Genomic DNA, 22,986 nt, shown 5'->3' with positions numbered 1-22,986 from the left:
TCAACTTGACTCGTACGCTAAAAAGTTTTCTCTCGGCGCAAATAAATAGCGGAGAAGTTTACATAACGGGCGTGGGGCAAGAGAGAAGGAAATTCCGGGGCCTCCAATGTTTACACGCGAGCACGAGCAAAAACCCAGCGCCTCGTAAATTAGCGGCGTCGCCGCGAGTGACGACACATTTCGCAATGTCTCGAAACGCATTCCGAGCGTTTGCAGCCAATGGGTCTCCGCGGCGGGGGTGACGGGGGGCACCGCCAGTGTAGTATGTAGGTCAGCTCCGTCGGAAGATTCACAGCTTCCAAAATTACAGCAAACGAGACCCCAAACATTTAAGTCGCAACAGCTGGGAGATCTTATGGAGGAGATCCCCCCTCGGCGACCGTAATGAAGGATAATTAGGGAGAATGTTGTAAAGGGAAACGGTGCTTTAGCGCAAACGGGTCGAGAGGCAAATCCCAAACAGCTCGTCCTAGTGACCGAAGGCCTCCGCCATGTAGCCTGAAACCCTTTTGACAGATTGTTGGCAGTCCCACGGCTGCGCGGGGTCAAAGTTCAACACTGAGGACTGGGACACAACATGGCTATCAATGCGAGATGATTTGAAATGCGCTGAGAAATGCACGTTGGAAATTCCCAACTCGGTTTAAAAAAACTGGAAGCTTTGTCCTGTCCTGTTCTGTACTCGTGGAAAATATGAGCTAGCAAGGTATTTGGAAAGGTCTGTTTAAACATCTTCGCCTGTCAAATAAACAAAAAGCTACTTCAGGTTTGTTACGACCTTTATGCAATTGTGTTTTCGTGCCGAAATAAAGCAAGCGCCGTTTTGGTAATCTAAACGTTTCTTTACAGGGCCAAATACTTTCGAGGGAAGAAGCTGAATGGCGAATATGAGATCCGCGTGGAACAGGTATGTAAAAAACAGGACGCGTGTTATCTCGTATGATTGACGACGCGGCCTTTTATTGCGCCGTTGACTCACTTCACAAGCGGGGGCTCGTCTGCTCCAATTTGTAAATAGATTTCAAGATGTTTATCGCCACTCAGTTCAAGTTTAGTCTGAAACGAAACATAAAATAAAGAGAATGTATTTGAGACAAGATGAGTTTGCAAGCTAATATATAATGGGAGATTCCATAGACGATAATTAGCATCGACGCAATTAGCATGAACACAAACAGCGAGTTGTACGTTGAATTAAAAGAGAAAGAGAGACAGAAATCATTTCATTCTCTTTCTCTGGCTTTAGTTATGTCATTACTGTATATTTTATACATTTTTGTTTTATCTGCCAAAGTCAGAGTTGCTTCCGACAGGAAGCCGCCGGCATCACTCGTACCTGCGCACACAAATGGGTCTAGACGCAGCATATTTACAGTGGCTAGCTAGCATCTAATTTACCTCCAATAAGCGCTTGGTTACATCTGCAAGCCATTGTTGAGACTGCGGCGCTCTTTGAAACAGAGTGTTGGGCTTTTATGGGCAAAAGTAAAAAGGGACCACATAGAGTTGGACTTTTACGGGCTTTTTGCTCGACTCTCTACTGTTGTGGTCAGGTCTTCTCTTTTGGTGCATGCGTGAAATGAGAGATTGTATTTGTAGGGCTTTAAGGGCTGTGAGATTTTTTTTTTTACTCATATTTTACTTAAAATATCCTTGTATGTATGAAGTAGGAATTTGCAATTGACAAGTGTATAAACGGTGTCATGAGTTGATGTTTGAAAATGAAATATAATATACATAAAATAAAATATATTCTAATTAAGGTTAAGATATCAAGTGGCAACAAAAACAAGTGAATCAAAACAAAGGTTACACCTTAAAAACATGACCTTTGTGACCTTAACAGCCTTCCACTTGGGTAAGTCAAACTCTAGCGCCCCCTTTGGCGACAAGAGTGAATAACTGGTAGTGACGACCTTAACATAGTTGTCATAGCTCTCTATATGTTCAGTCATGCAAGGAATCGTATGCACGGTTCCATGGTGTAATGGTTAGCACTCTGGACTCTGAATCCAGCGATCCGAGTTCAAATCTCGGTGGAACCTTGATTTTTATATTTCAAGTGTTTCAATTTGCTCAAAAGTTGTTGTGAGAGGAACAAGTCGTTTCCTCTTGACAATTAGGCCATAAAACTTAATTCAGTCCGCAATGCAGGTCAACAGCGGAGAAGAATTAACCCTGGAGGCTGTTGTCTTGCATATCACTTCCTGTTTTCCTTTCCCAGGGCAAACGCGTGTTTGAATGCGTTGCCATGGCGCTGTGAAAAGCCTCCCATCCTAGCTTTCTGGCCTTGCCAATGTTTTGCCCACTCTTTGATGGCGCCATGTAAATACGCAGATCACGCACACACACGTATGTTCCTTTTCTGAAGCGGGAGTGCATCGCGTCCTTGAAGCAAATTGAATGCGACCCGACACCTAGTTGTCCCCCTTGCTCTTCCTCGGCGAACGAATAAAAGGGGAGTGGGTGTTATTTCGCTTTAATGTCATTGGCACATTTCTTTCGCCGATGACTCACATCCTCATGCCGTCACGAAAGAGCACTGAGGATATTTGCTTTTTTTTTTCCGGCAAAGCAGGCTGATTGGGAAATATCGCCCATCGTTGTATGAATGGAAACATCTGCCATCTAGTGGAAGAGCGTTGAATTGTCTTGCCTGTCATTATACGGCACTGACATAAATAGATGATTATTAAATTCTTGCAACTCGGCTAATGTGTGTTAAATGTGGCATCAAATATTTAGCTGCTTATCTCCATTCAAACTCAGCACATTTAAAATTTACTTTCAAATGTTTGGTGCCGTGTGGTCTCCGATGACGCCGCCGTGATTGTCTTGTTTGAAGTCTCGTTCTCATCATGAAGCCAGTCGAAAGTTTTTCTCTGGAGTCCGGAGAATAACCTCATTTGCCTCTCGTCACATGCTCCCCCCCCCCCCCCCCCCCCCCTGAATAATATGCTAAATGAAGTCAAGCACAAACTCTGTCTGGTTGGATTAATTCAAATGTCTGATTATAGTGCTTCATCTCATAACCTTGAGATAATTCAACGGCTTATCGCACCTTTTTCTGCGGTAAAGCCAAATGAAGCAAATGTGTTATCGGGTTTAAAAGAAAAAAATCGTTGTTTTTATTTCCCAGGCGGAGTTCTCAGAGATCAACCTGGCCTCCTACGTCACTTCCGGATGTATGGTGGACATGCAGGTCAACAAAGCGGGCACCAAAATGGTCAGGTAAGGAAAACTCAACCCCCCCCACAATAATCTCGCCGCTTATTCCAACCGACGTTCGGCTGGCTCGCAGCTCCGACAGTAGCAGCGGCGTTCGGACACGCGAAACCGCATATTTAAATAGACTGTCATGTTGAAAGAGAGTGACCATCAGCTGATCCAGGGTGGCAAAGATGACTTCATCCGTCCTCCCCTCTATAAAGCTTCATGTGACACTTTATGGCTTTTCCGTCGGCGGCCCAAACAATCCGCGCAATTCATTTTCTTGTTTATCATTATCGTGAGTCGCTGGAGAGGTGATGTAATCTCTTAATGCATCTCGACTTTCTATTTTGATTTAATGAGTTGGCCGCGTGCTTGTCATCTCTTTTCACAACAAGCCTTCCTTGTGAACATTTGGCTGTGTCAGTCGGGCTTCGGCCTTAACTTCACCCCAAGTCGAGGAACCGATTGAACGTGCGTAGATTCAAGGGAGAATCATCGCGAGTGCCTTTCCGCCCTCATCAAAATTGACATTGAGGTTTTTTTGAGCGCGCGTCGTTTCGGCGTTATCGCTGTAATGATAGAGAAGCCAAATTGGACGCAGATGGCGCGCCTGCCGCTTCGTTCGCCAGCGATGGCCCTCATTGTCAAACAGTTGCGCTTTTATGACTCTGCCCTTGTCTACCAAGTCCTCCAAATGGAAGTTTCCAGACCTAAAGGAAGTTGGAAACATTTCTGACTCGCATATATTGATAAATTGACAACATTTTGAACCCTAAATATATTCATTAAACGTTCGTCGTGTTTGTAGTCAAAACATGCTAGCTAGCGTTAGCGCAAGCAATACTATCAAAACAATCCAGAGCGCCAAAAGAATGCCAAGCGTGCCGTGCCGCACGTGTCTGTGTGCAGCCAGCGAGTTTGTTTCCATGTTTTTCCGTCACGCTTGTTCTGCTAGGAAGCGCTTGAAATGCCAGCGCGGGCGGCGCAACCTGGCAGCTTAAACGCCACACCACAAGGTAGAGTCGTTATGACGCGTCCTTCTCTCTTTAGTCAGCCCTTTGGAACCTCCGAGGGCACCAAGCTGCCAAAACCTCCGTCCAAAATGTAGGAATTGCTTGGAAACGTGCGCCGTCTTCTCGTCACTTAAGAATAAAACTTGTTGATTAATTGCTCATTGGCGTTTATTGAGCTCGTTTTACTGCTATTACATTCGTCGTATCTGTTTGCTCCACATAAAAATAAATGGTAGTCGGGAGTGTTTCTGCTTTGCAGCGTGGAACTTTTATCACAGAATACGTGAGAATTCAATAAAACAGAGCTTTTATTGCGCTCAAAGTGCCTAATTAAGACCGTCCGGGTAAAGAAGTGCATCGATGAGGCTGCGGATAGTTACTTAGCGCACGGCGTAATGAAACCGAATCGATCGGTTCCTATTCAGCTCGTGTTTTACGGCACTTTGAAAAGTCATCGAGAAGTCATTGAGCAAAAAAACTTTTTTTTTTATGAAGCGGCACGACGTTGATTTACTTGCCCGGCCATACCTGGAGATCAAATGCTACAGTGTGAAAGATTTCTCCCGGCCTCGGTGACAGGCGCGCTAAAAGTTAATTTCCGTTTTTTTTTTTTCCTTTCCAGAGCACAATTGAAAAGAGTCAGACGGATTACATGAGCAGATCCTTGTCCGTTTCTTGTAGTTTTCTGTACCAGATTAGCCTCCCGGTCTTTGGTTACCTCAGGTGACAATTTACCACTTTGGACCACACAGAGCTAATTCCGAGACGTACATAGCCTTTCCGCTGACCCTCTTTAAGGGCCCTTTTAATCAGCCGAGGAAGTGGGCTGCCCAGAGCTGCCTCAACACCTAATACTACAGAGAGCTTCATCTTGTTACAGGGCAAATAAATCCTTTTCACAGACAAGGCTTTAGGGTGCCAGGGGGTTGCTTGCTTTTTCAGGGCTGTAATGAAACCTTAGTAATAAAACCAAAATGGTTAATTCTCTCACCAAATTCATTTCCCGCCTCCGTCAACACAAGTCGTGTCTGCCTGACCAGGCAACCAGATTGAATTTGAGCCTCTGCCAGATGGCACCGGTGCCGCAATGACAACACGACCGGTGGAGCACAAAATGACGCTCGAGTCCGGCCACTTCACACGGAGGAACTGGCTCGTTTTTTTTGGATGCGATCATTTTCTGCGGCCAGAATGAGTCATCCGAGTAGTCCGACGGTTTGTTGTTTACACTCGCTGAGATGTTTTTGCAACAATTTTACCGATCACCGCACAACTAATTGCCACATATTCTGCCGTAAATTGGACAGAATGTTTTCAAAACTGTATCTGGGACACTTTATCCGCGGTCGCTGGCACTTCCACCATGCGGCACTCGAAACTGTTTTGGTTCCCGAGCCAGCCCCGCCGGACCGGTTTCATCCGGTATAAATAGCAGGTTTGCAGCCACCGCGGCGGAGTGCCGCAGGAGCAGCGGCGGCAGTGGGGCAAGAACAGCTGGAGTCACTCTGTCGCCGACGACATAACACTTAAAGTCTCAAAAGAGCACCTCGTAAGCTTGTGACAAACTTCTTCAAAGCAACCAGTTTTTAAAAAAAATATATTTCCGTATCTCCTCGACTGGAGACCAAAGCGATTTGAAATAAGTTAACGCAGGTACTCGATGGGTTCCTTGGCTCTTGGCCCAGTCAAGAAAGGATTAAGCTGTGTTAATTGGATAGATAGTCCAAAAAGATTAGGTGCTCTCCAGGGCACAGCTGGTAAATAATGGAGCTCCCGAGCGTCCAGATGCAATGTGCTGACAGAGCTCCTCGCCACCGCGGCGGGAACGTCAGTTTGAAGCATTCCCGATCTGCTTTCAGGTCCTTCAAACCGGATTTTGTCCTGATTCGCCAGCATGCCTACAGCATGGTCCCAGGGGAGGACTTCAGGAATCTGGTCATCGGCTTGCATTTTGGCGGCGTGCCCAGTATCAACTCCATCTTCTCCATCTACAACTTTTGCAGCAAGCCTTGGGTGGTAAGTCTCACAATACTGCGGTGAAAAAAAAATAGTCTTGCCATGATTTTTTTGTCTGGCAGTTCTCTCAGATGATCAAGATCTACCACACCCTCGGTGCTGAGAAATTCCCCCTGAACGAACAAACTTTCTATGCCAACCACATGCAAATGGTAAGTGAACTCTAATTATTTTTATGAGGGAGGGGGAAAAAAATGCATACAAACTCATATTCATTCAATCTTTATTATAAAAATATAAAATAGCCATACTTCAGGAAACAGCGTTTTACACATTGACTGTACACAATTTCCTTGATTGCATTTTTTTTTTTTTTTTTTCATAAGGATCAAACTTGAGACAGTATATTTACACAAAAGTGAACCACAGAACGGGACAAACACCTCAGTCGAAGAAAAAACACCATCACCGATTAATCGGCGTTGAATTCAATAGTCGGGATAATCGGCTGTTGCGCAATGATAAAAAGCCTGGGTTTTATATTTATTGCAAAATGAGCAAATCTTTGACAACCAGGCCAAAGCAGTTTTTTTTTTCCAATCCCGAAGCAATCGCGTGTCTCGATTTCATGGAATGAACTGAAGATACTTTTCTGGAAAGAAAAATAAGAAAAAGCAGAAAGAACCATATTGTTACGTTTATATACTGGATGTGTTGGTTTGAAATAGTTCTGAAAATCGACGTGAAAAAACTCGGAAACCTCCGCTTATTGTTGATTGGTTTGTAAATTATGATCACGCTTGCGAAAAACAACAACACGATATTCAACTTGAAAAAGCTGGTCCTTCATTTAGGACACTTGGTTGTTTTTGTTTAATATAATATAATATATATATATATAGTATATACATCCACAGCAAATCTACCATCTGATCCAGATAAATACATGTTTTGAAAAGGTTTCAGTTGAGTTGATAATTCATTTCTGTAGCTTATATACAATAAAAAATAAAATCTCACCGTCTCTGGGCAACGCGTCGCTTTTCCGTTCGTCCGCACTGTAACAGGCATTTTTTTTGCTTTTTTAAATTTGAGCATTTTCTGATTTCATCCGTGGCCCAGAAACTTCTAATTTGTTTAGAGATCAGACATTGGCACTGTAATGGATTGGCCGTCTGTTTTTTTGTCCTTAGTGCGGGACTCAGTAATACTCGATGAGGGGAGGGGGGGCAAGTGATTGTTGAGGGGAGGGGGATTCAGGGGTCAGTTGTGTTGACGACCGTTTTCTCACGGGCGTTCATGCCCCGATACCAGCTGCAGTAGCCCTCCTTCTGCTGGATGCAGGCGTAGTGTCGGGACTGGTAGCCCGGATAGCCAAAGTGGGACAACATGTCCGTCCATAGGCACTCGGTCTTGGAGGTCACGAAGCAGGGCAGGTAGTGACACGGCTTGATCTACGCGGACGGAAAGATCAGTCAGATGATTTCAAAGTTCTTTTCGGCTCGACGGAAATGAGCCTCATTGGGAGGAATGAGAGGCACAGATTTATTTTTTTGCACGGCTCCCGAAGGATTTAGTTAAACGCTCTCGCCTCCAGGTGTTTGCACAAAAACGGAAGATTCACGCGGCGTCACCTCTCAAGGAGGTAATGAACGGAAACGCCGTTTATTGACAAAAAAAAAAAAAAAAAGTCACAGTCGCCAGCTGCTTCTTTGGATCTGAATGAGACAAATTAAGTCCAATTTGAACTTGCCAATTTAAAGGTTGGAGAAATTGTCCTCTGCGGTTCACAACTTCCTGCTCTGGAGTCATTTTCATAAGTGGAAGAGAAAATAACTTTTGAGCTCAAGTCACGGTTTGAAGGATGTTTTCCTTTTCTCGACGACTTCCTTAAAGTTCCCGGCCGGCAACAAGGAGGTCTTTGTAAGTAGCCGATGATGTTAGCAGATGGAAGTCAATACGCGCCGGGTCGTCGGTTTTACGTCTTACGTGCGCGCGCCACATTAAAACCGGAAACCGGGCCGTCTCGCTCGTTGAGTCACACGTTAGCGACTGGACGCCGTTTAATGACCATTCAAGACGTGGCGACCTGCTTTCTACTCACCCTGCAGTTGCAGCCCAGCTGGTAGCGATGGTTGATGCCTTTCTTCTGAGCCAACGACAGGCGCTCCCACCGCTCGTTGAAGTTGCACAATCCCGTGTACACCTTGCCGTCGTACACCCGCCCTGCCGAACGCGGCGTTTAATTGCAAACATGTATCACGAGGTTCACAATCGTAAGACAATCTCGGAGCGTAAGCCCAATTAAACCTGCACCCCCTATTTCGGAATACCCAAAGGTCACCCGGGGGTTATTTTTGGCTCCGCCGTCTGTTTGCGGCTTACCGACTCCTGAGACAGGTGCCCTACGGCACTCGCGGACATCGGGTTATGTCACCGTACGTCGTGTTTTCGCCACGCTGGAATTTGACAGCCGCCCGCCAAGTCACCCTTCCCACGTGTCGGCCCGTTTGAATCGCCTCCGATCGTACGCGTGACTAGATTTAGACGACCCCCCCGAGAACTACGGTGATGTCACTCGCACCCGGGCCGGAAAAAGATGGCCGCCAGCACGGCGGGATGTAGTTACGGTATTTACAGGTCAGAGCTTAGCGCGGCTCGCATACGCCAAGCACCGCCGGGTCCAAAGTAAACGGCACTTCTGTTGGAAATAGCAAGTCGTAAAATGGCCTCGCTGGAAACCCCGTCGCTTCCTGCTCCTTTGGCAATTACAAGTTGTTCGAGACAAAACAGTCGACTTTGAAACCGAAGCCCAGAGAGATTTTTCCAGAACCAAAGTTGCACAGTCACGTTTCCCAAACGGTTCCCACAGTTTCCAGCGTGAAATTGCGCAATATGTCTGGAGGATTAAGCCGCGGCGCTAACTAAGGAGCTTAGTCTAAGCCCGGTGATTTCGTTTCAATGTTTCTCAACATTTTTTTTTTTGTGCGTGTAACGTAGCTCCGCTTATCCCGTGTGTACAAACTTCACTCACCTGTGATGAGGTACTGATACTTGTTGATGTCAAACTTGACGCCGCAGAGACTCTCCGAGGCGTCCGTGTAAATATGCTGCACGTGTTGGATTTTTTCAAATCCTTTGTACATCTGACGTGAGAAGAAAAGATGGAGTTAAAAAAAAAAATCTCGCGTCGTGCCGGCACCGCGGCCCCCTCGAAAAAATAATCCGAAATTAAGCATGTCGGCTTTATCAGATGACATTCCTTGAGGCGGGAATGCCTTGCGGGCAAATCGTAGATAACACGATTATGTTTGATGCTGCGTTGGCAAGCCGTCCGCGATATTCCTCGCTAAGCGGCCGGACTCGGGCTCCCTCCATTTAGCTCAGGTATGCCGAGTCAGTGTTTGCCCTGAGAACTGTTGGCTTCTTTTTCTTCCGCTGCAATTTATTTGTCTGGGAACAACAGGAAATCCATGTTTAGACTTTGGCCTCCCAGAACAAACTGTGCCAATGGCGTTTTTCCTCACCGTATTTGTTTACACTCGGAAGGAATTTGACGCTCAATCAGCCCGCGTGGAAAAACGTACCAAATCAGCAGATAAATAAACGAAGAGGTCAATATGTCATTTCACGTATTTGTCCGTGTTTGGCCCGTTGGAATGTTTACACGAGATGTAATGCCCGCAAAGCCCGTTTAATCCCGTAGCCTGGCTCCCGTGGAAGCTGTGGGCTGATGTCAGCATCTCTGAGAAATATGCAGTTATGTAAGAATATCGGAAGTGAGGCGCTTTTCCACAACAACAGCGCTATCAATCCGTCAGATGTGTGTGTGTGTGACCGTCGCGGCCGGCGGAAAAGTCAAAACGTTTTGCCCATTTGCTCGTCTTACCTTCATTTGCTTGACGGTGTAGCGCATGGTTCCGAAAGGTCCGTCCCTCAGTAGCTTCTTGCCGACCACTTTAGCACGAATAACTGCGGAGAGAGACGAACCGCCGAGTCAGCAACAAATTTTTTAGACTATATAGTTTTAAAAGTTCACGTCCCCGCTAAGACATTCAACCGTCTATATCGAGATCTGAAAGATCTTATCGGGACCCTCACGTAAATATTCCTTCCCCGACGGCGATTTGTTTGCTTTTCCTCGCGTGGAAGCAAGGAGGCTTATTGTGGAGCGGGGTAAATTGAGCCTCAGCGGGTCCTGCATAAGAGATCAGCCCCTTCTGTGAAGTTCACCTGCCGCCAACGGGGCCCGCCAGCCGCAGACACAACTAACACTGAGCGTGCTTGTTATCTTCTCCTCGTGGAATTTCCTTCTGACATTCTTTAGGGGTTCACATTCCCCAGAAAGGGAGGCGAGAAAGCCACCAGCCTTTTCATTCTTATTTTTTAAAAGAAGGCAGGATAGAAATAAAAGGCTTTAACAAAGATAGGTCACAAAGTGGAAAATCGATTCCCCGCCAAAGATTTTGACGATTTGATCCTCTCAGAGGTTTTCGGGAGAAATACGTGAAGGGGCCGCTCGTCATCTGATTCGACTCGAGTACGTTCGGACAGGAGGCCTTTTGTCGGACGGCGGCCGCTAATTGGTGCCATCATCCCGAGGAATGCGCAAAGGGCCTCAGCTGCTGCAGGGACGGACGACTCCTCTGACCTCTTGACCTCTTCTCCTCTCAGCGCCGATATTTTCGTCACTTTACCAGCATTTATGGAACGCTCATCCTGCGTGAATCTCACGCGGAGGATGCGGCATCAATTTTGGTCAGTGGGAGGCTTCGACTTGATTTGTTTATCTCGTTTGTTTACCGCGGCTGAATAGATTTGGCAGAATCGAGTTAAAGCTTCATTTCGGCCTACGTGGCAAACAAAGGCGGTTTACTCATTTGTGGGTTCTACGTGCCGAGTGAGGAAAATAAAGCGAGGCGATTTTTTTTTTTTTTTAGCATGCAGGAAAGCGCTCCAAGTTTGGGGAGGCGAGTGGGCGGAAGAGGAATTCTCAGGATGACACACTAGCGCGCTCGAAAATAAACACTGGAAATGAATCCCTGCTGTGGAGGTTTGTGTCAAATGGAGGAGAAATTTGTTCGTGCGCCCTTTGAAATGATGAACCCCCCCCCCTCCGAGCGGCCTCGTGATCCTCCCCAACCGGGGGAGGTGACGAGCGGGACATTTGATCCGCTTTGGCCGAGGGTGCAAACATCTCAGCCGCGTACGGAATCTCCAGCCTTTGACACGGCATTGTATTTGAAGTTACGTTAGGGGGGGGGGGGGGAAGCTAATCCAAGCTTGCGTAACTCTCCTCCTCATCGCCGGAGCCACTGCGCTAAGACGCCGCAAAGCCTCGGCTTGACTCTTTTTTTTAAATTCAATCGATTTTTTTCACAATTCACAGATTTTGGTAGTACCAGGAAAACGTGGTCGCTAAGCCCTAAAAGTTTTAAAGGAGCCGTTATTCTCGGTGCTTGAGCGTCAATCCAGACCGAGCATAATCCCCTGCGAGTGACCCGCTTCGAGACGCTAGGTTTGCTCCCGTCACCTCGGGGTCAAAGTTCACCGCCAGGTGCATGCTGGGAAACGATAACTAAGCATGACAGACAAGTGCGACGACCCAATTTGCAACCCTAATTGAGTGAATGTCGTCGTTGTTTGAAGTCGGCGGTCGGAATTAGAGGGTCTCTCCCGCCAACATTTTCTTTCGACACCAACTCCTGTTTGAACAAGCTTGAGCGGCGCAGGCAACCCGTCTGTCAGTAAATTTAAGCTTTGCTTAATTTACCGCGACCGTCTCGGATCATCTGGCATCTTCTAACCTCAGGGTCAAATTCTTCAGAACGCCAATTCATGCTACTATGGAAAATTTCCTTCAATGAAACCCCCCCAAAAATGAGTTCAAAGCAAACACGGTGAAGCAGCATTCGGTTGTTACGCCGCACGCAAATCGGATAAGCCGCCACCAGGAGTGGTAATCCTTTTAAATCCAACATCTCAGATCATCTCGAGCTAAGCTAGCGAATTGGTAAACAGATTTGTGTGGCTCGTCATTGATCACGCGCTCCATTGAAGTCACTTCCAGATTCTGACTCTGCTGGTCCCTGTACTCTGAGGGATCTGAACATTTCTGGGAAAGACAGATGCAGAAACCTTTTTTTTTTTTCCACTCCGGCACTGACAACACGAGGCGTTTAAATGCCAAGCGAAATCTCTTCTTGTGAGCGAGCGTCAGGTGATGCGAGGATAAAACGCCACACAGCCAACACGCCTTTGCGAGAGCGACCCTGCGCCGTTCTCATGTGGTTTTCCCATTTTCGTGCAATCTCTCAAATCCAGCTCACGAGGTCATGTGATTTTGGCAGACAGGATATTGTAAACAGTTCCTCGCCAGTGCTCTCATTTTGCATTTGTCATTTATTTAATGAAAAACAAAATAATTCAGAAGTGCTCCTCAACTACAACGCGACATATAACGAAAACAGATCAGACGCTGCTAATCTATATCAATGAATATTATTAACGTAAAATCAACGCACATAATCTGTAGCGACCTCTAGTGGTGATCGCTAGTCACTGCAATGTCACCAGGACACTTTAATGTACTTGTAGAATATTCCAAGAACTGACAAATCATGTTATCCAACGCTAATGAGCAGAACACGGAATGTTTGGTCAATTGTAAATTCCCCGGGAGACATAATGGACCTTGCATGCTGATGACTTTTTATTTGATAAATGACAAGAAATCACGAGCTGCATACTTAAGTTTTTACATCGCCTGACTTACATGTAAAGTTAAAATCACTCGGATGCCGCTTGGCACTTATATCGGAAAGTCTCCTTAAGTCACTTTGGAGCCGAGCTGTTTTTAGCCATCACTTTCGTACTCACCGAAAATAGTCTGTGTTGTATTACAAGCCGTAGATATGCACGAGTATTTTAATGAGTCGAACGCTGACAAGTTGCGATGAGCCCGTCCGTACATCCGCGATTTCTCACCTATGTCGGAGTTGCAGTAGGCGTCTTGGGGGTGCGTCAGGGCGCACGAGCAGCCCTCGGCGAGCTGGTGAAGCTGCAGGCTGCTGACTAACAGCAGGCTGAGCAGGTGTCCGTACGGCGGCTGCATTGCTCTCGAGTTTTTCCCCCGGTGCTGCGAGTGGCGTGTGCGTTTCCCGCGTGGATCCGCTGGAGCTTTACGTCCGAGTCTCGTCGGTGCGGCGTTTCTCCCTCTCTCTCTCTTTCTCTCTCTGGAGCTTCTCTGCTTCTCTTTGGAGCGTCTCTCCACTCTGATGCTTGAGAGCGGCTCTGGCGTAAGATATAAGCACGCCGCGCAGATACGCCGTCACGCCCCCTCTCCACCTCTGCAGCCCGGGGGCGGGGCCCCGGTGATTCCAGAACAGACCGGTGGCGCACTGGAACTGTTTTTTTTTTTTGTGGGAGGGAAAGACCATGTTGAAAAATAGGATGCATCCTTTTATTTTTTTCCAATAATTAATACCAATATCAAATAGCTTTTCTTTCTCTAATTTCCACCTTCATCTGAATAAATGATATGCATATATTCAAAAGTAAGCCTCAGCCCGCCCGCAACCTTGAAGGCAGCACCCCCTGTCTCTTTTAATCCGAGTCGATTGTCGAAAGCCCACGAGCGCAGCGGCCGGGGTTAAATTAGCCAATTAAAGCGGTCTTCTTCCGCCTCCGACCGTCTCGGTGAACCTGAGTGCAACCGTGTTATCGCTGCAGAGGCTTATCTGCACAGACTGAAGGCGAGCTATGTTAAGGAATGACGATACTCGCCGTTATATAACCCAGCCGGGAATAATCAAGTTAAGGAAGTATGACCGTTCGTTCGTGCGCCTTCATTAAGCATTGTCTCACGTCGGAGCCTCTGGCTTTCTCTTCATATCGCTGAGCGGTATCGCCTTGGCGTTTCGCCAACACGGAATTATGTAAATGATACGTTTGGTTACCGAGTGACTCTCTTTTATAAAGATTAACTCAAAGTGTACTGAAACTGGCGCTGTTGATTTTTTTTTTTTTCCCTTCATGCCTCACACGTTAAGCAAGTATTTTCTCTAAAGGCCGAAAATTAAGTCAGTTGTTAGCTCAGTAGATTACAACATTGTTTTCTCATCGAAGAGGCCAGATCGGATCCGCTCGGGCGACTTTCACAGCGGCAGACGTCGAGCGGAAGCACGCGAAGCCGCTCGGCCGCTGCGTGTCGTTGATAATGCCTCGTCAGATATTATTTCAGCCTTCTGACCTGACGACTGAAATAACAGATATGTGACATTCCTGCGCTCAGACACGAGGTCGGCGTGCGACTCCGCTTTGTATGCCCAAATGTGGAGATGAAGACCAGGGGGAAGTTGAGGGAACAAATGATTTTACTCAGGCAACATTCCTGACATACTACAAGATGGACGTGGCAGAGGGAAGGGTCTGCAAGCATCAATTTAGTTTTTTAGAGAGAGAAAAATTGTTGCTGTAATTACCTATTTATTTTTGAAGCCATCATTTTCATCAAACGCTGGGCCCCTCGGGATTGGTTCTGGTCCACATGTGGCCCACAACCCTCTGATTGAATAACCCTATAATAAATGTAAACAAAAAAAAAAGTCAAATATCCCCACGCTGGTATTAAACCACTTTTTTTTTCCTCAACTAGCAAGTGAGCCATAAAATAAATTTACTCATATTCCCGCCATATACTAAACGGGCGTTTTATTCCGTCCCGAGAGCGTTCCAATTGATCCAAGCCCATCTGGTCAGAGCAATAAACGGCTTTAGTGCTTCTTCCGAGGAGAAAAAGATAAATGTCGAGAAACTTGAGCGCTTCCAGGGAAGGTGGACGTGGGAAGTATTCGTGAGCAAGACCTGGTACGGGACGTTGCTGAAACCAGCTGTTCCCAAACATCTTCCAGAACATTCATCCCTCTTTCTTAATTGAAAACAGTGGCGGCGCTGACATTCGGGACGGGCCCGGTATGCGCTTTGGCGCTCGTCTGCTTTTCCTTCCTCCCTCGTCAAGTCGCCTTCAACTTTCCTACCTGTCGAATTTCTGCAAAACTTTTGCTTTCGTGGCACGCAGTTGATGGATATTGCAGGACTGGCCCTAATTAGGATTGGCACTAATTAGTCTCAAATCAACAAGAAAGACGTGAAGAACTTCCAAAGTGCTTTTCCATATCTGACCACAATGCACCGCTGATTTTTCTTCCACTGGAATTTTTTTTTTTTTCAGAACCCAAATGGATTTCCAGTCGGGATTCCTCTTCGGGTCTCCCCTTTTCCACAATTAAGGGCCGGTTTGCGTCTGTCTGTTATGTTTGCTTTTACGCCATTTTTCCATGCTCGTCTTACACGAAGGGAATGTCTCGCCGACCCTTATGGGAATCTTCCGATTTCTTGGTACTCGAGTGACCTTTGGCGGTCGCAGTGGAACCGTCTTGAGAGTTTTGGCAGCACGCGCTGCTATTTGTTTATTCCACTTTTGACTTAACGAGGCGACGCTAACTGCCTTCTTTTTTTAGTAGCCTGTAGTTACAAGAAGAGGATGTCACCGTGACTCATGGAAGCTGCGGCAAAAATATCGACCGGGGTACCTTTATTTCGCTACTTTGTCTAAGGCTGGCACACCAGGACTGACGATAATGAGAACCAGACCAGCTTCAATTTCACAACAATAATTAGCTCGCCCCGTAAGGCAGCGTCGACTGTAAATAGTTAAGCGGCAGCTAAAGTCTGTTAGCATAAACGGTTGCCATGACAACTTGTATCCAGGAATTTATACATATGTGTCATGCTCGTGACGCTGTAAAATGTCTTTTGAAGTTTTACAGTCTCGTGAATTTGTAAGGGGAAAGAAAAGTGCTACCCGTACAACCGCTATACTACTGTCCAATGTTTCAAAGCCAATTGAAATGGGTGGGGGTCTCCTGCTTTTTGTCTGGCCCATGTCCTTCACCATCATGCGGTAAAATGAAGTGATCGTAAATGTCAGATGAATGTGCCATGTGTCGCGTCGGGGTTTCACGATAACCGATGTAAAGCGTTTTGGGTCATGGAAAGTTTCACCGCAAATTGGTTTTTGGGTGGGAATTAGCGAAGCACAATTCCCCGCAGGGACCGACCTGAGCGACAATCATGCGTATGACTCACTTCCATGGAATTGAGGGGGGGGGCTTCCCTGAAGTATTTCCATAATTTGCCGGGACTGGTGTGTCGTATTTACGCTAAATGAGGAGAGCCACGTAATTAGATTTTTTTTTTTTTAGTTTGAGACGACTTGACGCCCTCATGACTCAAATGAGATAACATTGAAGGTGACGTTGCATGTTTTTGCGGCTTTTGAAGATCCCCCCGAAGGGAGGGGCCGAGGATGTGGTCGTCTCCCCCTCGCCTGTCTTCCACTTGTGCCGTCATTGCCACACTCGTGGGAATGACTGGAAGGAACATGTCCAGACAAAGAATGGGAGTCTGTGGGCCCGGTCCACGCAAACCTCACTTCTCCCAAAAGACAAACATCCACACCTTGCCGCTACCGAGTACTTCTCGGGTACGTGGCGAACCTCGTCCATCTGATCTCTGTGTGACGGCCATTTCGGCATTCAAATGCCGTATATTTTTTATACATTTAACATCAAATGATGATTTCATTTCCGTTCTGTCTTTGCTCCAACGCAGATAATCAAGGCCGAGAGAGTAGATTTCGTCGACAGGCCCTGTTCCGTCCCATTATCAGCTCAAAGGGTGTGCAAACTTTTTCTTACTAGGTGAAAGATTGCAGCTGTTAAAGTTAGAGTGTGATTTGAAGGCTTTACCGGCAGAGAGTTCACCTCAAACAAACGTGCTTGTGGGTCTGCCCAGTCGGTTTCCCAGAACCTCACTCACGTTTCTAAACTTCGTTCTGGAAATGGGCAACTTGAAGTTTAGACCGATGCCACGGGACTCGCCGCCGTGGACACCACGTTTCTCCCGCACGAGCGAAAAGGAGTTTTCCACTCTCGGTTTGTCTCTAAATGCGGTCAACGCCGCATCGGTCTTACTGTATATTTAACGGGCCAAATGTTCCTACTGAGCAGGACGTTCTCTTCCCAGTTGCTCACGTGTTGGTAGATTGGAATGATGACCTCAGACAAATCTGAAATTGTTCCCATTATACTTGCATTTTTTTTTTATATTTCCCAGGGATTGAAAAAAAAGCGGGGGCTCGAGCAGCCTCCAGGGGGTACGCCACATTCTAAGTGTCATCCTTTTCTCCAGGTTACAAGCCCTTCTTATCCTGTGGTGGTGAAGATGGGCCACGCCCACTCCGGCATGGGCAAGGTGAGTTCCACTTGAGAGTTTTCTAGACTTATTTACATTTTTTTGGCACATTTACGGCCGCAATCTCTCCCAGCCGTCTTGTTTTGCCGCCGCGCTACTTTAAAGATGAGTCAGCCGGGCCCTTCCTGACATTGTCATATCAAATAACAAGAGCATTCATCGTGTTGGAATTTCCTCCTTTGGGATTTCCAATCATCTGCTGTAAACGATGCCACCATTTTGTGACTATTTGAATTTAAAAGTCTATTTTCGGTGTATGACTATGTCGCCATGGCGTCATCCCCCCCCCCCCCCCCCCCCCTTCCGCCCGACGCTTAATTGCTTAATGGGAGAGGCGTAGTTCAAAGCCACGGCGTGCGCATGTTTCCAACTTTCATTATCCGCAAGTGCAAACTTCCCGCAGAGCGCCCGGCCCCCGGCTCTTTCGGCCACCTTCTAATTAGTAGCCACGTCTCGGCCCAACAGATCAAAGTGGAAAACCAGCAGGACTTCCAGGACATCACCAGCGTGGTGGCGCTGGCCGGCACCTACGCCACCACCGAGCCCTACGTCCAGTCCAAGTACGACATCCGCATCCAGAAGATCGGCAGCAACTACAAGGCCTACATGTACGATGAACAATATGCTCGTAATCGCCCGTCGCTTCCTCCCTCGCAGCTATTTATTGGCGCAAGGCTTATCTCCGTTTCCTGACAACCCGCTGCCACTTTTAACTGCTACTGCTTACCATGCATCCCCCATTAGCATTCTTTTCACAAATTGTCAGTGACTCACATTCCCCTCTTTTTTTTTTTTTTTTTAAGGAGGACCTCCATTTCAGGCAACTGGAAGGCAAACACGGGCTCGGCCATGTTGGAGCAAATCGCCATGACCGACAGGTGGATCATAATGAAGCTCCTCAAATCACTTCAAATCATTTCTTGTGCCACTAGATGGCGCCAATAAATCAATGCTGTGTTCCAGGTACCGACTGTGGGTGGATTCGTGCGCAGAGATGTTCGGCGGCCTCGACGTATGCGCGGTGAAGGCCGTTCACGGGAAAGATGGCAACGATTACATCATCGAGGTCAGTCGGCTGAAAGGTTACATACTTGTGAGGATAAGTGAGAACTCGCCAAGGCCTCCCTTGGAGACATTTTGTTGTTGTTTTTCCTGTATCATGGCCAACTGAGGCAAGATGTCTACACGTGAAAGTACGCAGTGATCAAAACCTTGAAAGAATGATTAGTCGGTAGTCCAAACACCATGACGGGTGAATGAAAATAACCTCATGTGACTTCAACTTCAATTCTCCCCCAAAAGATACAAAGTTCAATATTACGTCTTCTGGTCTGAGGAAACAGGCTGACGCGAGACATCTGACATGTCCATATTTAGGCCGACAGCCTGACATCACATTTTTCACTCACTATCTGTCCACCGGGTGAGGTCAACAGTGGTTTTTGCCCACCCCCACCCTCATTGCGTTAACTTTCATCTATTTGGAGAAACACGCAGCGGCTCCCCTGAGCCCGAGCAGTGACAGCATGCAAACTATTTCCTTCCGCCTCCTCTCCGACGTCTCTATCTGCCCCCGGCCTTTCACCGTGATGGAATTTAATTGAGCGTGGCAGGCGACATCCGTCCGTCCATCATAGCTGGGATCTGTTTTTTGTTGCGTGACATTTCTCCCTTGTGGCTAATGTGGCCTTCACTGCTGTTGATGAACATGTTGAATCTAAACTTTTCAGATTATGAATGAAATCATAAAAATACCACAGCTGAAAACATTTGTCACTGCGAATGTTTTTATTTTCATTCACGAGTGAGTAATTCCCTCCGTGAAGACTGCACAAAAGTGAACTTTCCCATGCGGCCGGCCATGCTGCATTGTCCAGACAGAAAAGCTCAATTCAAGAGGAGAATAACACCCTTGTGCTTCCCAGGCCGCAAAGGGCCGGCGAGCGAGATGACTCTGGATCCGAATAAATCAGCAGGGTGGATCCTCAGCTCGGGTGGTCACACCCCACAGTGGGATAGTGATGAATTAAAGAGGCCTCTGTGGAGAGGCCTTGCAAAATTATCCTGTGATGCAACACTGCCATCTAGTGGAGAGAATTGGAATTTCATTTTTGTGTATGCGCAGGTGATGGACAGCTCCATGCCTTTGATTGGTGAACACGTGGAGGAGGACAAGCAGCTGATCACAGAGTTGGTCCTCCACAAGATGGCCCAGGTGCTGCTGGGAGTATCCACGCCGCCGCCATCTTCAGTTAAGGTCGTTTTGTCAATGTGAAGCATAAGCCAGCCTGAATTGTGCATGGTAAACATTTTCTCTTTCCGCGTCCATCCTTAGACCACGCAGCCCAGACGAGGTAGGAAAATTTTTCTTAATGACGTAAGCAGCTTTTATTTGTGTGTTCTTACGAGTGTTTGCACATGGCGCTTGCAGGGGGGCAGCGCTCAGGCTCGGCTTCCCCGTCGGGACAAGGCTCGCCGCAGCGGGCCCGCTCGGCCACCACCTCACCCAGCCAGTCCTTCCAGCCGGGACCCCTCCCCGACAATTCCGGAGCTCAGAAACAGTCACCTCAGCTCAAGTAAGTGTTGAAACACACCTGTTAAGCGAAATAAGTTTTTGAGGGAGAAAAATTAAGAATTTGGCGAGAACCAAACGTCCGGATTCACTGCTCCGTTTGCCGCGCAGCAAATCACAGTCGCTGACCAACACCTTGAGCGAGACTTTGCGAGGCAACGTGAGCGACGACGAGGCCAAAGCGGAGACCATCCGCAGCCTTCGGCAGTCCTTCGCCAGCCTCTTCTCTGACTGAGAGCGTCCTTCCGCCTTGCCCCTCCTGTCCGTCTGTCAAGGAGTCCCTCAAGCTTCCTCTTCCAGTCCTCTCCGTTTTCCCTTGCTTTGTGAATATCCACACCTTCGCTACTAGAAAGGCTGACCCCCCGACTTGACCTCTGTGTCTTCCCTTTGAGACATCGGATGCCCGCAATCAAACCAAATTCCATTCCAATCCATCAATATAATTTATTTCCTCGCTCGGCCTTTCTAGCGGCGAAGCATTCCGTATCTGGCTGGCTTCTTCTGCTTGATATTTCCTCATCTTCTTTCGTCAAAGCCGCCGTTCATTCCAACTGCTCAGTTTGCGGCCTCCCGTGGCAATACTTGACACCAGTCCGGTCTACTCAAGGGAAGCGTGCACGGCGTCCCCCCCGCCATTCTAAATAAAGATGCCAGAAGATGGCGGCAAAGCACTACTTTAACAATGTGTGGGGGGGGTACATAGGGCTCACCAGCGTCACTCGTGACTCCTTTACCTCGGCCTGACATGACCAAAGCGAAAATAAGTCCGCCGTCGGTCGCGCAGCCCGTCCACGTTTCCGCGCAAATGCAAAAGTCGTCTTCCGTCCTCCCTGCAAATTAAGTTTATTAAATATTTCCATCCCTGGTCGGGTCGGTGGCAAACTGCTGCGGCTGTGTGCAATGTACTGTAATGTTACCCCCCCTCAAAAAAAAAAAAAAAAAAAAAAACCTCAAACGTATCGGTGAAGTTGTTGTATTTTTATGTTGTTTTCAGTGCATGCCGCGGGGTAAATAATTCGTAACGCTACCACGAAATAAGAAAAGCCTTGATTTGCAATAATTCTGCTCACATTAGTTGGCTCCTCTTTTTGATCACCAAGAAGCCTAAATGCGGGTTAGAAAGAAAAAAAACAAAGCAAACCTGAAAATAAAAATATTAAGTCAGCCGTATGTTCAGGTCAAATTTAAATGTTGCGTATCCGTTTTCTTTTTGACTCCAAAAATGTGCTTAATATTTCATCAACTTATGCACTGTGTGAAAGGGACCAAATTAGCTTTTTAGGAGCCCTTCCAAGTATTTTGTGTTGTCCTTTCTGTAAAAGTGCGTATCTACAAATGTGAAAATTAAAAAAAAAAGCCATAATAACCAAACAATAAAGACGCGCCACGCAATAACGGCCGTGACGTCATTGAGCGACGTAGCCGCCGACTTGAAATCCATCTGGTGGCCCGTTTAGTCGACAACGGCGCCGTTCGTCGTATTCATGATGTCATATCCAATTTCATTTTCTGAGCAGAGCGTAAATTGCCAGCCACTGCAATGAAACCGAAGCGTCAATTCAAATCGATTCCGAGGCGTTTTTATTATAGGGATTAAATTCATGCCTTATAATACAAGTGTACCTAATGTAGTGTCCGACTCTTTGTCCTAACATTACTTAGCATATTGGACGCCGGCATGAATTATGAAATACTGCTGCCACTGTACTTAAATGCCATGATGTCTTTTAATATTTATGTATTTAAAAGCTGGGTGCTAGCTTAGCACGTAGCTTGTCATACCGTACTCTCGCCGATTGCTCCATTAAAATCACACGAGTTCATTTGTGATAGCATCAGCGGGCCCTTTTTTTTTTTTTTTTTTTCTTTTCATATGGTGACTAATACAAGCAACCAGAATCCTTCCGGGGAAATTAATTTCTTGACGTGATAATGACACACGAGTGATTTGGCGGGAGTTAATACTCGCTTTTTAACTCTGTTAAAAGGAATCATTGGTAACGAATGATTTGGATTCTGCTTGGATGTGAAAAATATGCAGCCACAGAGACTTAAAAAAAAAAAAGTAACCTTGCCTCTAGTCGAGCGAGCAAAGTTGTAGTCATTGTACTTACGGAACTGTGTTTTTTTTTTTTTTTTTTTTCTGGGTGGTACTTTTCGGTGTATTCTGTATCTTGGTGTAAATGTGGCATGAAAACGGATCCCGCTTGTGTGCCTCGCTCGGGTGTGGTGTGCTTACTTGTGAGAAGTGCCATGCATCTCATGTGCTCCTGTAATTTCCCCCACTATTGTTCTTTTTTTTTTTTTTTTTTTTTTCTGTCCCGGCAATTCAGACTTGTGTTATTAAAAGTGAGAACTTTTACAACACCTGGCTACGGGTTGCACTTTTCCCACATCATCTGCAGAACTTCATAAGTTTTCCCCATTTACGGTCATTCGGAAAAACACTTTTCAATGACAACTTTTTTTCTCCAGCGCCGCTCTTCTATCTCTTCATCTGGCGTCCCGCTGTTCACACTTGCTTCCATACATACCAGACGATGGTAATCTGCCGTTGCTGCTGTGATTTCTTTTTTTTTTTTTCTGACAGTGTCAAGGTTGGAATGTCCAATTGTGCCGCAGGTTCTTGCTTGCCCGTAGGCGCCACTCTTGTAAACATGGACAACCTGCAGGCTCTTCTGTCTGTGTTGGTGCTTTCCCACACCAGCCTCACAATTTTTATTTTTTTATTTTTAATGTTGAGATTTTTTTATATAGATATACAAGGACGCCACCCGGGCTGATCCAGTAGGCGAGTATTCAAGGTGCACATCCTCATTTGGATTGTTTGGCCTTGCTCCCGATTGTCCTTCAAGTTTTCTTTAGCGCTGTGACTCAATACTTCCGCAGTCCTTGAAGACTTTTTTTTTTTTTTTT

General features: G+C 46.6%; 2 protein-coding genes and 1 non-coding gene across 6 annotated transcripts in view; 2 read left to right on the top strand and 1 right to left on the bottom strand.

Annotated features, from left to right (window-relative positions):
• Positions 1-22,986, top strand: part of syn3 (synapsin III) — an 83,588-nt gene that overhangs the window by 57,412 nt on the left and 3,190 nt on the right. For 3 of the 4 annotated variants that reach the window (XM_088367096.1, XM_088367097.1, XM_088367098.1), the window contains 12 exons: positions 850-907; positions 3,140-3,231; positions 6,086-6,242; positions 6,305-6,394; positions 17,436-17,498; positions 17,964-18,106; positions 18,302-18,376; positions 18,462-18,564; positions 19,624-19,755; positions 19,834-19,852; positions 19,930-20,074; positions 20,182-22,435. In XM_088367096.1, coding sequence (XP_088223222.1) covers positions 850-907; positions 3,140-3,231; positions 6,086-6,242; positions 6,305-6,394; positions 17,436-17,498; positions 17,964-18,106; positions 18,302-18,376; positions 18,462-18,564; positions 19,624-19,755; positions 19,834-19,852; positions 19,930-20,074; positions 20,182-20,305 — 1,201 coding nt within the window. In that variant the 3' untranslated portion in view covers positions 20,306-22,435. Of the gene's footprint in view, positions 1-849; positions 908-3,139; positions 3,232-6,085; positions 6,243-6,304; positions 6,395-17,435; positions 17,499-17,963; positions 18,107-18,301; positions 18,377-18,461; positions 18,565-19,623; positions 19,756-19,833; positions 19,853-19,929; positions 20,075-20,181; positions 22,436-22,986 lie in introns of those variants that run through there. The other variant, XM_088367099.1, reaches the window with a different exon arrangement.
• On the top strand, positions 1,974-2,045 carry trnaq-cug (transfer RNA glutamine (anticodon CUG)). Its single transcript has one exon. It is a non-coding gene; the product is annotated as a tRNA-Gln (tRNA).
• Positions 6,449-13,483, bottom strand: LOC148379156 (metalloproteinase inhibitor 3). The gene is made up of 5 exons (XM_088367499.1): positions 13,170-13,483; positions 10,072-10,154; positions 9,217-9,328; positions 8,287-8,408; positions 6,449-7,636 (listed from the first exon to the last, which is right to left on the bottom strand). The coding sequence occupies exons 1-5, from the start codon at positions 13,294-13,296 to the stop codon at positions 7,439-7,441; spliced, it is 642 nt and encodes a 213-aa protein (XP_088223625.1). The 5' UTR covers positions 13,297-13,483; the 3' UTR covers positions 6,449-7,438.

This window comes from Syngnathus floridae, chromosome 22 (assembly GCF_059516105.1).
Source record: "Syngnathus floridae isolate MCC-2025c chromosome 22, RoL_Sflo_1.0, whole genome shotgun sequence".
Classification (NCBI taxonomy): domain Eukaryota; kingdom Metazoa; phylum Chordata; class Actinopteri; order Syngnathiformes; family Syngnathidae; genus Syngnathus; species Syngnathus floridae.
Note: the sequence above shows the minus strand (reverse complement) of the source record. Positions and strands in the feature narration are given on the sequence as shown.